Source organism: Sceloporus occidentalis, unplaced genomic scaffold (assembly GCF_023333645.1).
Source record: "Sceloporus occidentalis isolate IW3139 unplaced genomic scaffold, rSceOcc1.0.p SCAF_1, whole genome shotgun sequence".
NCBI lineage: Eukaryota > Metazoa > Chordata > Lepidosauria > Squamata > Phrynosomatidae > Sceloporus > Sceloporus occidentalis.
Genome location: NW_028316981.1, coordinates 188,078,037 through 188,095,767, shown reverse-complemented (window position 1 = coordinate 188,095,767; position 17,731 = coordinate 188,078,037). Strand labels below are relative to the sequence as shown.

At 42.2% G+C, this 17,731-nt stretch overlaps 1 protein-coding gene across 1 annotated transcript; it reads right to left on the bottom strand.

The window, feature by feature from the left end:
* Positions 1–884: 884 nt before the first annotated feature.
* Positions 885–14,110, bottom strand: CALR (calreticulin). Its single transcript, XM_089487336.1, has 9 exons — positions 13,938–14,110; positions 8,876–8,977; positions 8,255–8,458; positions 7,308–7,402; positions 6,771–6,980; positions 6,372–6,485; positions 4,727–4,870; positions 3,018–3,110; positions 885–2,017 (listed from the first exon to the last, which is right to left on the bottom strand). The coding sequence occupies exons 1-9, from the start codon at positions 14,023–14,025 to the stop codon at positions 1,814–1,816; spliced, it is 1,254 nt and encodes a 417-aa protein (XP_089343462.1). The 5' UTR covers positions 14,026–14,110; the 3' UTR covers positions 885–1,813.
* Positions 14,111–17,731: the final 3,621 nt, after the last annotated feature.

Below are 17,731 nucleotides of genomic sequence, written 5' to 3'. Positions count from 1 at the left end.
CATGTTTTGAGGGCATATTGCTGTATTACCAAATCAGTTGTGCATTGCTTATATTGCAGACAAGAGAATAAAACTGCATTAAGTACCAAAAATACAAATACTCCAATACAATGGTCCCTTAGTATTCGCTGGGGTTTGGTCCCAGAATTCCCCATGGATACTAAAATTTGTGGATGCTCAATTTCCATTAAATATAACAGCATACTAAAATAGCATCCCCTGCTTAAAATGGCAAAACCATTTATATATCTTTAAGTATTTTCAAGCTGTGGATGCTTGAATCCATGGTCATGGAGGGTCGGCTGTAGCTAAGAAATGGCTATTTAGTCATTTTAAAGCAGACATGATCAGTGGCAGTTAAAGATGAATAGCCTATTTATCTACTTCACACTGCAGACAGCTCAAGCAGTAGGAATTTCATGGGACATGTGTTCAGTGACTCCTTTTCCCAGCAGCATTTGCTTTCCACCCATTCTACAACAGGAAATGTGGTATATCCCAACTGACATTGTACCTACTCAATGCTGTTCCTGCCTTAAGAAAGCCTGTTCGACACCCATACAACTTCACATCTCACCCCCAGTTCCTGTTCCAGAGGCTGGGAAAATTTTCCTGTCCCAGTACCAAGACAGGCCTCCTCAATCACATATTTCCCCATTCCAAAAAATCAATTACTAAGTACTATAAATTCCCAAGCAGGCCACAATATTTGATTTTGCTGAACCTCTTTAAACCAATTTAAATAACTTAGATATGCTATAATACCGCTTTAGCCATTTTCTGCTAAGTCAGCCCAGCAAGACCGCATCACTATACAACTGACAAGCCTGTTGCACACCTAGACTTCACCCAGACTCTTGAGCAATTAAGACAACATAGATCACTTATGGGCCAGACGTAAGTTTAATTTAATAGAAATTGTCTTCAATCTTTCATACATTCAAGTGTGAACAAGTGAGATGACCCCCTCTGGTGTTAAGTCTCTGCCTCCAAAAGCCCCCCCAACTTCATTCCTTGATTTCTGTGTGAAGATGCACCTTTTGAACACAAGCAGAAATTATCCCCCCCGCCCAACTGATCCTTCAGCTGAAGCTCTGCAATACTGGCCCCTACCTCACCATGGGAACAGGATAAAAACTTAAGCAGGTTGGCATACTAGGCCAAATTTGGCTCATTACATTTGGTGCTTTTAAATAGCACCAAATTGATTTGTCTGATGCACAAAGGACTATTACTCATACCCATGTTCTCCCTAGAATGAGATATACAATACTAATTGCCTCAACTTCTTCTCTTTTTTTTGATAGAGAGACTTGGAAGAAGCCCTCACATCTTCCCACCCCAGCATGCCCGCCCGCCCACCCACCCACCCACGGGACTAAGAAACTACTATTTGAAGTTCCCTGCACCTTCAAGGGTAAGGGCAAACCTCAGGAAAGGAAAGGTAGTTCTGCTTTTTGGAAATCCATTTGTGGAGGGTCAACAGAGACAACGTTCAGTGAAAAAGTGGCTACCTTTTTTTAAAAAAAGAAGGGTCAATGGTATCTTCCCCCAATTCAAAAGGTTTTAATTCCTACAAATTAGCCTTTTCAGGATGCAGGTGCTAGTTCCCATCTACTGACATGAATGAATAATTTGATGGTATTTGGGAAGGGGGTTAAGACAAACAAACACACCAATAAAAAAAGAAAGTTCTTGTGTCTCATAGAGACATTACTGTTATCCCCTTTCCTTAGTTGGGTTCAACCAAGCGGACTGCGTGGTACAGGTCCAGGACAAGGCTCAGCCAACAAGCACACCCAACAACCCTCAATCACAGCTCATCCTTCAGTGGGCCCTCTGTGTCTTCCTCCTCTTCTTTTTCTTCTTCGTCCTCCTCCTCCTCCTCATCTTCCTCCTCATTATCTTCACCCTCAGCATCATCTTCTCCCTCTTCCTCCTTCTTCTTCTTGTCTTCCTCCTCTTGTTTCTTTCGTTGTTCCTCATCCTGCTGCTCTTTCATTTTCTTCTCAGCATCCTATTGGCAGTTTAAAGGGAAACGTATATGAACTGAGCAAGGTTATTTGTATGAGCTATCAGAAGCACAGAATTGGAAACCAGCAGAAAATAAGTGAGCAAAGTGTGGGCTTCTAGAGGTTGGTGGACTTCATTTACCAGCATTCTTTACTGTTGGCTGTGTCTATGAGGGATGATGGGAGTTTCAGCCTGCCTACATCTGGATGGCTCCACTTTGCCCACCCCACTAGTAAAACAATCATATTGTTGGCAAACTTAAACCTCTAACAGGTAGGAGCTCTGTGGCACCTCAAACATTGAACAATACCTGCCAGCAATCTTAGCCAGTCAAGATAGTGATGAATAATGCTGTGAGTTATATAGTTCATTACATTTGGTGAAACTCTGTATTAAGCACATATACCTCAGAGTCACATCTTAGTATTCTGCTTGAATGTTTTGGGAGCCATGCGGCTAGGTGATTAAAACAGCAACTAGAGTTTACAGCAGAAATTCCCAAACTTTGGTCTTCCAGATGATTTGGACTTTAACATCCAGAAGTCCCAACCAGCTTGGCCAACAGTTGAATTCTGGGAGCTGATGTCCAAACCATCAGAAGAACCAATGTTTAGGAACTACTGCACTACAGCCTTGTCCAAGGCACTGATTCATTCATATTACACCATTTTGTGGGACACACATCCAGGACCACTCAAATCATTCCTACTAATAAAATAGGTATTACAAGTGTTCACACATCAATTTCCAAGAAGTTTCATTTCTGTCATAACCTACAGAAAGAGGGGCGAATGCTATGTTTCTGAAGATGCACCACAGGAAAATTAGATTTAGCCTTCAGTATATTAAGTACTCTATCAATTTAAAGAAGAAAGGGATTTTGACCAAATCCATCGCAATGTATAACAAACTGGCCTGGGAAATTACAAATTTTACAAAGCTAGGTAATACAAGGCACCAGAGTAGTGCTGACTCTTCTCTATCAGACAAGTTAAATGCCTCACCTTAGTGGCACCCCAGGTTTCATTGCCAAATTCTTCAGCAAACTTTTCATCATCAGTGATCAGGAAATTGTCAAAAATTGTGCCAGACTTGACCTGAAATAAAACCAAAAACCATGAGCTCTAATTTTCCAATGTAAGGTGTTTTGGTATCTGTGAAGCAATTAAAATTTTTAAAAAAGAAAAATTCAAGAAAGCATGGGAAATTTGCTATTTTTATTTAATATTCTCCCACCTTTCTAACAAAAATGGTAGCCAGTGTAATAAAACAGATAAAAACAAAATCTTAAGATGTAATATAAAACAAATATTAACGTGCATTCAAAGCCTTTGTTATAGATTGTGCTTATTCATTTAATTGCTACAAAAATCTTTAATAAAAAACAGAAGATAAACACAGTCAGACATAACTAGCACCCAAACACTGAAATTGCCTTTAACAGCAGACTTGTTTACATGCCAAAGGTCTGTCTTGCTACAAATATTTGCCTGCTGGACTAAGGCCAACAGAAAGGGAGCCAATTTACCTTCTCAATGAAAGTTAAATCACCTGAAAAGCAGTCACTCTTTCACTCTTTGGGGAACCTACAGCCTTCCAGGTTCTGACTAACTACCATTCCCATCATGCCAGCCAAGCATGTAGCATCACCATAACAAGAGGAGATGCAAACAAGCCCTCAAGAGCCTGGCTAAAATTCCCTCAGCCTGGCTAGTGGTGAGGCATGACGGGAATGGTAATTCGTCAGAACCTGGAGGACCATAGGTTCCTCACCCCTGCCATAAAATGTTTATTCAATGGTGATAATATCAAAAATGACCCCACCCCCCAGGATCTTAATACTTGGATAAAAATGAGGCAAGGAAGTAGTCTCCAGGCTAAAACAAGGGCAGAGGGTTTTCTTGATGTTTCATGGGCCCAGGAGGTTTCCATGGCTTAGTGGGGATTTGAGCCCTGGCCTCCAGAGCCCAATCCTCAAACCACTACACAGCGCTGGATCAATACGTTTTCAGACAAGTCTAATGTTTGTCCTGGGAAAGTAAAATAAGATCAGAAGGGAAAGGAGGAGAAACATGGAACAGATCTGGGAACATTTTGTTACACTTATGGGCCCATTAAAAGTTGTGTGTCATACTTTTATCACCTTCATTACATCTTTCTTCTATTTTGGAATCTCAGTCTGTATATAAGAGCTTTCTATACTATGCTGTTTATATGATTATATCATTTACACTTTATCCTTTTCTGTTAAAAAAAATTTTCAAAACAGTTTACAATTTAAATCTGTGAAGTGCTTCAGAAGACTGCCAGTGTGGTCAAGTATGCTATTACAGACACCGTATTTTATCTGTGTGGCCTCTATTTCTTATTGTTTTATTTATTTTGAGCTAGAACTCAGTTTAGTCATGTTTATAAACAGACTCACTAAAATGAAGTCAGTCATGATTTGTTTATTCCACAATTACAAAATGTAAGTATGATTAAGTCTTGATCCAACCCACTTCATTTCAAAGTGTTTTATGATACAGTGATTATAAAGGGTTATGAAACACATTTATCTACTGCAGATTTTAAAACTATGGCATGTTTATTTTTCATACATACATTGCACCTTTTATTTTTCTGGTAATAAATGGATATCTGTTGTTCTGTATTATCTACTGGCTTTCTGTTTTATACAAAGTCTGTCAGGAAATAGAAAAAGACAACTCACCTGCCACAAGTCCAAGCCAATGATACCAAAATTCTCATAGGAATACAGGTTGAGATCAGGTGTGTATTCAGGATTATCTATCTCAGGATGAATCCATTTTCCTTTGTAGTTGGGATTGTCGATCTGACGAGGTTTCCACTCTCCCTGGAAAAGACATGCATTGAAACAGGAAATCCAAGAACTGGTATGTGTTCTTTTCTTTTTTGTGTGCAAGGCATTTGAATAAAGAACTATGGACTATTTATCACTTAAAATATATTTGATTTTTCCACTAGTCACAGGCTTGGGAGAGGGACAAATCTCACCCATCACATTATCAGGCTATCCCAATTCTAAACTGGAGTGGACAACTTGTGGCCTATCAGATTTACTTGGGACTGTATCTGCTATGCTGGTTACAGCCAATGGGCATTTCAGACTAACAATGTCTTCAGACATTGCCCCATTCTAAACCCTTCACGAATTTGTGCATTCTTTTATTTGAAAAGCATCCCATTTCTGCATTTCACCCCTTCTTCTTACGTACTGTATCTGTAGAATTACATATATTAACTTTTGCTGCCCCCAATATTATTATTGCTTCTATGCTTCTAATGGACCAAGAGATGATCTTCCTCCAAAGAGCTCACCACACAGACAAGCTTGCAGTATATAGGCCATACACATGACTTTTACTATTGTGCCCATAAGCCAGCAGGCAGCAAAGCCAAGCGAACAATGAAGCCTTGTACAATACCAGATCATCCTCTGTGGGCCACTGTTAAGGTGGAGTGGAAGCCTCCTTTTTACTCCCAGAACAAACACTGCCACCACACAGCTGCCACCACAAAATCGAGCTGAAATTTCTGGACACTTCAGACACAGCCCATGTAGAGCTGATGTTTCCAAGAATGGGCCCAGATGGTGAACTGTTCTCACTTGTGCAAACATTAAGTCACTGCCAAACCTGAGCATCCAGGTTCAGAGCTGAACCCAGGACCACATCTGAAATGTGAAACCAAGCCATCAAGTGGAAAGCACATAGAGAATCTCTATTCCCTGTTCTCCTTTTTTAATAATCAGAAGCAACTGTTTAAGTTTACATTTATTTGCCCTGTGCATGCTCCAGTGTGAATTTATCTTTCTTGGCTACAGCTAGTCAACTATACCCATCATTCCATATCTCACTTCAGCAATCAGAAGGGGGGGGGGGAGAGAAGTGCCAACATTTCCATATGCTTATTTTAGTCATTACATTCAGAAACCAATTTCAGCTTTGCACCTAGACCACATCCAAGGAACAAGACCATATTCCAGCAAGAGGGTGAAACCCAATTTTACAAATACAATCTACAACTATAAGGCTTTTGAAATAGTGGTATGTTTGTAACAGAGAGCAACATCCACAACAGCAAAAAAGCCTAAACTGAGGCATCATTAGGACCACCAACCAATTAAAGAAATTCAGTCTATGTCTAAATATATTTTTCCCAAAACAAAATTATTTCATATTTTTTTCTATTTATTTGAAAGTCAAACCTACCTTGGTAGCAAGCATTCCGCTTCACAAGAAAGGATAATGCCTTTAAGAAGATCCTTTTATACCTTGAATTGGTGAGGTTTTTAAAATCAACAAACCAAAAATTGAAACCCTCATCACTCTTACCTTGTATTCTGGATTCTGGATTACTGGTGGCTCCCATTCTCCATCCATCTCTTCATCCCAGTCCTCAGGCTTTTTGGCATCAGGATCAGGAATATGCTCTGGTTTATCCCAGTCCTGTAAAAAGAATTAAGAAAATCCAAGACTCTTAGGCAGAATTTCCTCAAACTTAAATCAATACTACTTCAAATCAGTCTCCAACACAGCCATTAATTGCCTTCTCAGTGTTACCATCTCATCTTACAATGACCCTGAACACTATCATCTCTTCCCTCAACTTAGTTGTTTCCTCAATTGTATAAGCTTGGCATGTACGCTGCTTGGGACACAGACCTATCATTTTGCTCCTATTGGTCTCAAATGTCATATACAGATGTTGGAAGAGAATTAGCATTCCCTTACCTCTGGCTTTGAGTCTTCAGGATCATCTATCTTAGCTCTTTCATCCCAGTCATCAGGTTTTTTTGCCTCTGGATCCTTAATTTTCTTAGGAGGCAGGAAATCCCAGTCATCCTCCAAGCTGCCAGACTCAACTTTGTTATTGTCAATCTTCACCTCATAAGTGTTATCAGGTCGAACAATGAGGGTATAGAGATGGGTGAACTCATCATCCTGTCAAGAGAAACTATATTGAGGAAAACACATTCTTTTTCTCCAACCAGATCAGTTTTGAACATGCATGCTTTGTTCCCTAGAGACATGTTCACCAGAACTTTCTTCACATATGTGGTAACCCTTCTTATTTGAAGAGGACTACCAAACTGCCTCCTAATAGCTTCTTCTTCAGGCTAAACATGCTCAGTTGTTAGAAACTTTCCCTGCTGGATTTATCTCCAGTGTCTTTTTCATTCTCCTCTGGACATACTCTAGAATGTTAATATTATTAAGCTTCTAAGTGCTGTAATGAATACCACCCACCTTACATCACTAGATACTCACTTTACAACGGATGTCTTTATTGATCAATACATTTTTGCCTTTGTAGTTGAAAATAACATGAACCTTCTTGGTACCAGGGCCACAAATATCTGGACCTATTAGAAAAAAGAAATACCCTTCAGGAAAGCCCATTTTGTCCACTGTGGAAGGAACCAACAAAACTATTTCCTCTCAAGGCAACCCCTGCCTGCATGAAGCAATCAGGCTTCAAAATGAGCCTGTTCATGGAGACTAGGTAATTTTTCATTTCAACCTAACTGGCATATTTAACACCAGGCTTCAGAACTGCAGCTGTAGATGGCAAGGCATACGTCAACTGCTTCCTCTCTTCCAACCTGCACAGTAATTCTGCTGGGGGGAGGGGGGAATCTCATTGGTGGCACATGGGGCTGAGATTTATGGGAGGCAGGAAATGGATTGAGCATGAAAGGATGGATGTAGCACAATATGCAAGTATCGACAAATGCAAGGAGCACATGAGTGGGTAAGAAAGAAAATGAGCACGTAGCAGATAAAGGCTGACCCCGTCCATCATCAGATCTGACTACATCTATCACTGACCCACCTCACCAACCCAATAACTGACTCCCAAGGAAATGCATCCTTAGGCAATGTTCCCACCCAAAGGCAAGAGATTCACTAATATATTAGTGTTAGCAAGGAGAACACTATATCCCTCAAATTAGGTACGATGCCAAGGCTCAGCACAATTAACTAATGTACAGTGGTGTTCAATACTAGCATGGCATCCATGGCAAGCCCAATATCACCCTTCATAGTAGTCATACACACCTACTTGCCTACATGCCTACTTATACCTACAAGACCTACAAGCTGCAATCTTCAATGTACTATAGACAAAGTTCATTGGACACTGTTTTCCATTAAACATCCCCCACATAAATGTCAAGTTATCACAGAAATCTCTTTTTCTGAGAAACACTGACCAAACATGATGTTGTATTCAGAATCCCCATGCATATCTTCTTGGTTCAGACTTGAAGGGAAGAGTTTCACATAGCCACCTCCACAGTCAATGTTTTGTTCATGTTTCACTGTAAACTGCACCACAAGGGTCTTGTCCTTGTTGCTGAAAGGCTCAAAATGAGCAGAGATAGCATAGAAGCGAGCATCCTGGCTTGTCTGAAGTCCTGGGAAAATGAAACATGTAATTAATGCCTTCACCAAACTCTTCATTAATCCCAAATAGCCTGGGAAATGGTGAAGCAGGATGGAAGAAATAAAATAATTCATTAGCATATGGAAGATCCCAAGTTCCTCACTTTATTACATTAGAAGCCAAAGTGCACTAGAGAGCCATTTTGAAATACTTGGCAAAGGATTTTCCCCAACAAAAGTAATGAAGCAAAGCCTGCTAATGGCAATACAATGTTCTTAGCCAGCCAATATTAAGAAATAAAGACACCATATGCTGTAAGGCCGTTTCAATGTACAGAATTCAAGTGATGTTTTGTCAGACTGATATAGCATTACAGTCAGCATTTTCAGTTTTACAGTTTCACCTGTCACTGAGTTAAAAGGACACACCCTGCAGCACATTCTCTTACCTTTGTCTTTTTCTGCATCTCCATAGAATTTGCCAGACGTAAGTATAAATTTCCCATAGTCCGATTTGTGCTTGGATTCTACCCAACGGCTTGTCCAGGCATCTAAAAGGGGGAATAAAACTTCCACTGAATCACTATGCATCTTTCAATAACATTTGGTTTTAAACACTGCACATAATTCTGCTTCACTAAAAGAATACAAGCCAAATCAGTTCTTTTCAAGACAATGTGTGAGGACCAGCTATTTTTGTCCTCTAGTTACAAATGATTTTCTATTTTTATAGCAAGTTTGCAATTTTTAGAAATACATCTTTGCTGTTATTTTGTACATTCTTAGTCACAAACCAATTATGTAAACACTTTGTTGTTATTAAACCTTCAGTGTATCAATGGTTTCCATTCAGACTGAAGCAAAGTAAACTGAAAGTATGTAACTTCTTAGAGCAAAGCAAGGCTGGTGGAGGCTGATGTGGTGGATAGTTCTGGACTACCAAGAATGGCCTGAATTCAGATCCTTACTCAACTATGACACTTAGTGGCCAACAGACAAATGATAGTATCTGACTAATTTCAAGTACAACCCATGGATATTTACAAGAAACAGACAACAGGCAGTTTAAACTGCAAATCCAAATGGGAATAATGTTTCAAGGACTTTATTTAAAATGAGCTCCAGCACAGCTTGCACCCACTGTTTTCAATCATACAATTCATGTCAGCCGTATGATCTGCACATGGTTCACTTGTTATATTATTGAGCCTTTTTATATTAAATGGTTCTCCATTTCTGTGGCTCTTCCTCCACTCATCTCAGCACACCCTACTAAACAGAATGGCAACATAAAATGGACAACTACCAAAGCTAATTAGGAGTAGGAAGTGTTTCTATTGTGAGCATGTCAATGTGCAAAAAAGCCTAAGCCTCATCTACAATTTAAGTTACCACTGCCTGTAAAACCAGAACATCCACCTTATCAAAATATAAACAAGCACTTAATGAAAAAGGTGGCTTGATCAGATCACAAGAGAGCAAATTGCATGATCACACTCTATTCACCATCTTATTATGCTAAGATGCTCTAGTTCAGTGATGGCGAACCTATGGCATGCATGCCAGAGGTGACACTCAGAGCCCTCTCTGTGGGCACATGTGCCATTGCCTCAGCACAGAATTTGCCAGAGTTTGTTACTAGAAAGCCAGATGGACATGGCATTTTGTACTAAATAAGTGGGTTTTGGGTTACAGGTTGGGATCTCAGCCCCTAAAAGGTTCACCATCACTGCTCTAGTTAAAAATAGCACTGGATATTTGTTATAGTATTCTATCACAAAATAGCAGTAGCAGCTAGACTTAGGACCAATCCACACTCCAGAAATACTCCTGTTTGAGACTGCTTTAATTGCCCTGGCTCAGTGTTAGGGAATCCTGGGGACTGTAGTTCATTGTGGCACCAGAGCACTCTGACAGAAAAAGGCTAAATGTCTCCCAAAGCTACAAATCACAAAATTCCCTAGCATTGAGCAAGAGCAGTTAAAGTGGTGTCAAACTGGATGGTTTCTGCAATGTAGACTGGACCTTACTCTTTTACCTCTCCCTAACCCCCACAAAGGCAAAAAAGGACACAGCTGCCCCCTTGGACAGTGTATTGCAACTTATATTCAGAAAATGAAATATGTGTGCAATGTATTATGATGATACATAAGGGAAGATCTTATCAACACACTCCCATACATATGCTTATCCAGACACAATTCCCACTGTGTTCAATGGTATTTATTCCCATGCAAATGTGCAGAGAATTTAGCCTAAATGAACTCTATAAGCAGAAGCCAGAAGGTGACTGTTTGCTTTTACTACTGTTTCCCTGCCCTGGATTGAAATCAGACAAAACGTTATTTGGAAATTTTTAAAATAATTAGATTGGCCCAAGGATACACAATGCTTTTTGCCCAATTTATTTAAACCTATCCGAGGGCCTCAGGGGACTCTTGCATTTTGTAGTACCAGCACTAGAGTAGCAGGCATTAACAATGCCATCCAACCCCCAACTGCTGTTACCTGTCTTTATTTCCCATTGTCCCAGATATATAATTCTATTGATTTAGCTGCTTGTATGTTGCATACTGTGGAGAAATGGCAGCTATGGAGCAAACATTTCTGTATGTTACAAAGACACAGTGCAGCCCTATCATCATTGAACCATCCACCTGTCACTCTCGATGCTCCAGCAATGGGCGGTATGTGTGTGCTAGAGACATCCCTCAGTGAGCTATTTAGTCCACATCCAATGTCCCCATGGCCCTCATTGATTAGGCTGTAATTGTCAACTCCCCAGTGTATCCCTCCTCTACACTAGACACAACAGTCTTTTTCCTGTCTCTCTCTCACACACACACACACACAGAGAGAGAGAGAACACAAAATTTTTATTTCTTCTTAAGAAGGGGTTTTAAGGACCACAACTCAATGGATGCAATATATGTCTTTGGTCACCACTTTAAAGAAGAACAAGGCAACAGGATCATGAGGTGGCACTTCCCGGGTTCCTCCTTCAGGACACGGCCCTTTTCCACCCCCAAAATCAAGCAGTTAAATTGCCTTTCTTGTATTTTCCCTGTCATTTTACAGGAACTGCATATCAGCTCCTGGCCAGAGGCACAGCTTTCTCTCTTTTTCACACTTTTACCTGCTGCAGCACCTGAACAACCCTATGCACTGCTATCAGCAATCCTATCAGCACACATCTGTGTCAGTGACTTCTTTCATAGAATCATAGAGTTGGAACAGACCGCAAAGGGCATCCAGTCCAACCCCATTCTGCCATGCAGTAACTCACAATCAAAGCTCCCCTGACAGATGGCCATTCAGCCTCTGCTTAAAGACCTCCAAGGAAGGAGCCTCCACAACAGTTTGTTCCACTGTCAAACAGCCCTGACTGTCAGAGGTTCCTCCTAATGTTCAGGTGGAATCTCTTTTCCTGCAGTTTGCATCCATTGTTCCGTGTTCTAATCACTGGAGCATCAGAAAACAATCTTGCTCCCTCCTCAATGACATCCCTTCAGATATTTAAACAGGGCTATCATATCACCTCTTAACCTTCTCTTCCCCAGGCTAAACATCCCCAGCTCCCTAAGTTGTTCCTCATAGGGCATGGTTTCAAGACCCTTCACTATTATAGTCGCCCTCCTTTGGACACATGGCTCCAGTTTCTCGTTGTGTGCCTTCTGACTCATGGTGACCCTAAGGCGAACCTATCCTGGGGTTTTCTTGGTAGGTTCACTCAGAGAGGGTTGACATGGCCGTCCTGAGGCTGAGAGAGTGTGACTTGCCCAAGGTCACTCAGTGGGCTTCCATTCCACAGTCATTTTCAAATACAAATCCCATCTCTCTGCATACAAATGATTCCGTATTTTTATTTACTGGATCCGTACCCCACCTTGTCTCAAAATGGGATTTGCAAGAGAACCATGCACAATGCAGTTGCAAGAACTGCAGGGATTTTAATGTGAAAAACATGGATTTTTGTTATCTGTCAAAGATCCCCTCCACCTTCCCTGGAAGATCACCGCCTTCCACCAACCATATATATGCCTCCATGTCCCCCATCAAAGATGGGGGGGGAAGAAATCAATGTCCATCCCCAACCCTATCCACTCTTGGATTCCCCAAGCCGGGGCTACCAACCAGCCTCCTCCCCCCGCCCTGCTCTCCTTTTTGAGCAGGACTAAGCAGCATGGATTTATATTTCTATGAGTGTCTTTAGCTTTTAGTTCAGGACTGTCTTCCATTTTCCTTGAAGGTCCTACTTCTAGAGGTGGCTCATCTTGGGGAGGTTCAGAGACCACTTCTGATCTGCCTGGCATAGGGGGATTAGAAAGAGAAAGAGGAGAGAAGGAAGAGGACACCCAGAAGCAGGGTGATCAGAGGCCCTCCTTTCCCAGGATGTGTCCTCCATTTCAGCCTTCTGTCCAGGAGGAATCCCAAAAGGTCTTCCTTTTAGAATGGTGGTCCCCAAACTGTGCCCTGTGAGAGATTTTGGACTTCAGCTCCCAGAAGCCTTAGTCTGGGGATTCTGGGAGCTGAAGGACACAGTTTGGGGATCACTGGTTTAGAAAATGGCTAAGAAGCATATTCAGGGGAACCAAGGGTCTTCCTTTTCCAGGACACATCCTCCATTTCAGCTTCATATCCAAAATGCCCTCCCTTTGGAGCATGACTAAGATGCACACTTTTTATCTTTATAGGAGTGTTGTGGGCTTTTCTTTGGGGATGCCCTCCTTGAATTTTCCTCAAACGCCCTTCATTTTTATGGTGCTTGTCCTCCTTGGCAGTTAGGACATTTATAAGCAATAATAAATGGGACATCTGCCCCTCCTTGGATCAGAGTGAAGAGATGTCCTCCTTTCCCCCAGGGCATGTCCTACATTTCCACCTTCTGTGTCCCGGAGGAGTCCCCAAAACGTCCTCCATTTTGAGCAGGACTAAGAGGCATGGGCATAAATACAAATTTATAATTACGTGATTGTTTCTAAGCTTTTATTTGGCCATAGATTGCCTACATTTGCCAGTGCCTCGTCCTCCTTGGCTGCTAGAATCCCAAAACGTCCTCCATTTTGGGCATGACTAAGGAGCATCGGGCTCACACACAAACACTATATATATATTATTGTGTATAATATACAATTATATATATAATACAGTGCATATATGTACTACATTATAATATCGTATCTACATATATCTATAGATATAAGCCTATGCTCCTCAATCATGCCCCAAATACATAACTATAATATATATTGTGTATATTCTATATGTAGTGTTTTTGGCTTTCTTCCTGGGTCTTGTCCTCCATTCCTGCGTCCTCCTTTGCGATTAGGACACCTGCTTCGCCCTGCTATGAATTTAAATCTCCACTCTCTTCCTTGGCTCCTGTCCTCCATTTTCCCTCCAGGGTCCTCCATTTTGTCGCCCTGAGATGATAAACCCTGGTCGTAAAGCGCCTTTAACGGTGCTACTCCAATCTCCCACCCTCCCCAGCCCCTCCGGCCCCCTGCTCACCTCCATCCCCGAACTCCTCCCTGAAGTACTGGGCGGGCCCCGCCGACACCAGCGCCAGCATGGAGCAGAAAGCTAGGAAGGGACCCATTTTGTTGGCGAGAGGCGCCTGGTTGGAGAGGAAGAGGGACACAGAGAAAGCCTCCGCGCTTCAACCTCCCACTGCGAGATGGACGACCGACTGCGGCCGGCGGGGTGCTTTCCCAGCGCTTTTATACCGGGCTCAGTCGAAGGCCCGCCCCCGCCACGTTCTGATTGGTCCCCCTCAGCCAGATGCGTGCTCTCATTGGACGGACGGTTTCACGGCGGCTTGGGCACCGCCCCCGAACGTTGGCGTCCCAGATGGCCGCTTCTGATTGGACCCTGGGACTGGCCAATGAGGTACGACCACGCGTTCGGGGGGAGACGCCCCCCTCCTCACCGCCCCGTGTGCGTCATCCTTTCTTCTTCATCTCCCTTCCTTTTTTTTTTTTTGCACAGGCCCACGTGACCTCGGCGGGCCTTAAAGGGCCAGTGCAAGGCTCTCTTTCCCTGAGGGAAAAGAATATAGTCTGTGGGAAGGAAGGGCAGACATAATCCAGTTTAAGACCACTTTAAATGCTGTGGAATGCTGGGAATGGTAGATTGTTGTGGCTCAGAAACAAACTGCCATTCCCAGAATTCCATGGAATTCCATCATTGTGATGCCACAACAAACTGCCATTCCCAGAATTCCACAGCATTGATCCATGGGAGTTTAAGTGGGGTCAAACTGGATTATTTCTACAGTGCAGATGCAGCCCAGGTGAATAGGGTTTCCAGGGCTGCGTCCACACTGCAGGAATAGTCCAGTTTGACACTACTTTTAATTGCCATGGCTTAGTGCTATGGAATTCTGAGAATTTTAGTTTGTTGTGGCACCAGAACACTCTCTGACAGAAGGCTAAATGTCTGACAAAACTACAATTCCCAGAACTCCATAGCACTGAGCCGTGGCAGTTAAAAGAGGTGTCAAACCAGATTGTTTCTCCAGTGCAGATATGGTCCAGGTTACAGTTGCTGCCTGCCCTTAGAAAGGATTTGTTCCAGTGGGAGCCATGTGGCTTTCCATATGTGGCTGGACAGCAACTCCCAGCATCCCCAACCATGTGCTGATGTGGGCTGCTGCTGGGAGTTGCAATCCAACCAAATCAGGAGAGCTGCAGGATTCCCATCCAGGGTGACCAGATGTCCCTAAACACAAAATGTAGGACATTCCAGAAAATTGTAGGACATTTGCTAATAAAAGCTAAAAACACTCTTAGCGATATAAGTCCATGATTCTTCATCATGCTGGAAATGTAGGACATTTTGGAATGGTTTATGGACCAGAGATTGAAATGTAGGACATGTCCTGTTCCCACCTCTGTGGCCCCAGTAGAGCTTCAAAAGCCCACAACATTTATATTGTGCATTTTGGTTGTTCCAATAAAGATATCCCTGTTTTGTGGATTTTGGATGGTAATGTACTTTTCTTTATTGTTGTCTATGTTGTGTGCCTTCAAATCATTTCTGATGAGTTTCTTCAGAGGGGGTTTGCCATTGCCATCCTCTGAGGCTGAGAGGGTGTGACTTGCCTAAGATCACCCCAATGGGTTTCCATGGCTGAGCGGGGATTCGCACCCTGTTCTCCAGAGACATTGGCCCTATACAGACTGCCAAAATAAAGCTGCTTTGGGTCACTTTGGAGGTATGCTGTTTAAATAATGCATGCGTCCTGAGAGTCCGGAAGCTGCGCCAAAGCCACACTCCATTCCCTAAGACTAGATTATGGCTTTGGCATGGCTTCTGGACTCTTAGGACGCATACAACATTTAAACAGCATACCTCCAAAGTGACCCGAAGCAGCTTTATTTTGGCCTGTCTGTATGGGGCCATAAGCTGCATCCACATTGCAGAAATAGCCCACTTTGATGCTGCTTAAACTGCCATGGCTCAGTGCTCTGGATTTCTGGAAAATGTAGTTTTGTGAGACATTTAACCTCCTCTGTCAGAGCGCTCTGGTGTGACAAAAAACTACAAATGCCAGAATTCCATATCATTGAACTATGGTGGTTAAAATAGTGTCAAACTTGATTATTTCTGTAATGCAGTGCAGGATGCAGCCAAAGAAAAGGAGGTAACATGAGACGACAGAAGGCAGAAATTTAACAAGGAGCCTGTACAGACAGGCCAAAATAAAGCTGCTTGGGGTCACTTTGGAGGTATGCTGTTTAAATGATGCATGCATCCTAAGAGGCCAGAAGTTGCACCAAAACCACACTCCAGTCCTAAGGACAGGAACGCAGCTTTGGCGCAGCTTCTGGCCTCTTAAGACGCCTCCAAAGTGACCCGAGGCAGCTTTATTTTGGCCTGTCTGTACAGGCCCTATGTAAAAACCTATTTAGGGAAGTGTTTTGAAAATGATATTCAAGCTAGAGCAAGTTTTCCTGGCAAAGGAAAAAGGATAGTGGGCAATGTGAGAGGGGGGCATGGTGCACTTGTATGGGGAAGGCTTTTACTGACTAGGCCTAATGGGAGTTGCATTCCAAAAATGTCTGGAGGGCCATGGGTTCCCATGACTGACAGAGGGCATTACATTGCCACTGGATTAGCAAAGGATCTCCAAGATTTCTGGCACAGATTCTGTGAGCTGTTCTGCTACGTAAGGCACCTTTAATCCAGAAATTAAGAGCTTTTGTACAGGCTGGCCTTATTTCTCTGAGACCAAAACTGGACATCAGGAAGGCAAAAATGGGACTGGGCTATGTAATACTGTGGGCCCTCCACATTTGCTGGGACTAGGAGCACAGGACCCCCACGAATATGGAAAAAGCACAAAATTTAAAAAAACACTTTTTTTACCTGAGACAACACTTCTCTATGAATCTCCAGGTCCTCCAGCACAATTCTATGGCCAATGTGTGCCAAAAGGTGACATCAGAATTGCACTGAAGGACCTACAAAAGTGTTCTCTCTAGGAATTCTTAGGTCTTCCAGCACCACTTCTGCTGTGGTGACCATAGAGTCATGCCGGAGGACCTAGAGATTCCCAGAGAGAACATATTAATCAAATACACGAATAATCAAATCAGCAAAAGTCGAAGCCGTAAATGTGGAGGGCTGACTGTTTTCCATATTCATGAGAAGACGGTAACTAAAGTTTTATTACATGAACATATTGAGATAACAATTATTCTTCAGTGACAGACTCACACAAAATTTTAGAGGGGGACCATATTTCACCAAGATCATCCCATGAATATTTCTCTGATGAAGTAGTCTTACGCAGCAAGTTTCAGACTTTCAACACCTCATCATAAAGCTTATCATGCTCCATGACACAATTTTGTTTTCATAGTGACAAACACTTTGATTTTTCTGGACTCTAAATTGTCTACAAGGTTTTCAATTTTGATGGCTACTTCAGTAGCTGAAAATTTTATCTTTTTCAAGGAAACTAATGTATAGTTGGAATGTCAATCTTTGATCTCTTGCAAATGGCCACCACATTTTCAAACAGGGATCTTTAAAAGCTTTTCACAATGTAACAGGGCATTTTCCCTTGAAAACTGACAAAATTGACATTGATGGGACAGTATGGAAATTGGGGGGGGGGACTGTACAGGACATATTTAGCCTACCTTTGTACCAATGCTGTACCTCTGAGCTATGGTGCATCCTGAGATAAATGGTCTATAAACATATGAGGCAGTTTTATGAAATATGAAAGCTTTGGTCCAAGTTGCCCAGCACAGATTGTTTTGTCTGATCAATCGCTGTTTTTCAAGTTCCTTTTT

What these genes read in the sequence shown, in the direction of transcription:
- CALR (XM_089487336.1), bottom strand. Translation starts at nt 14,025, where the DNA reads ATGGGTCCCTTCCTAGCTTTCTGCTCCATGCTGGCGCTGGTGTCGGCG. An exon ending in TTGGCTTGGACTTGTGGCAG is followed by an intron (nt 3,111 to 4,726) that starts GTGAGTTGTCTT and finishes GTTTTATTTCAG; the next exon opens with GTCAAGTCTGGCACAATTTT. An exon ending in AAACCTGGGGTGCCACTAAG is followed by an intron (nt 2,018 to 3,017) that starts GTGAGGCATTTA and finishes AACTGCCAATAG; the next exon opens with GATGCTGAGAAGAAAATGAA.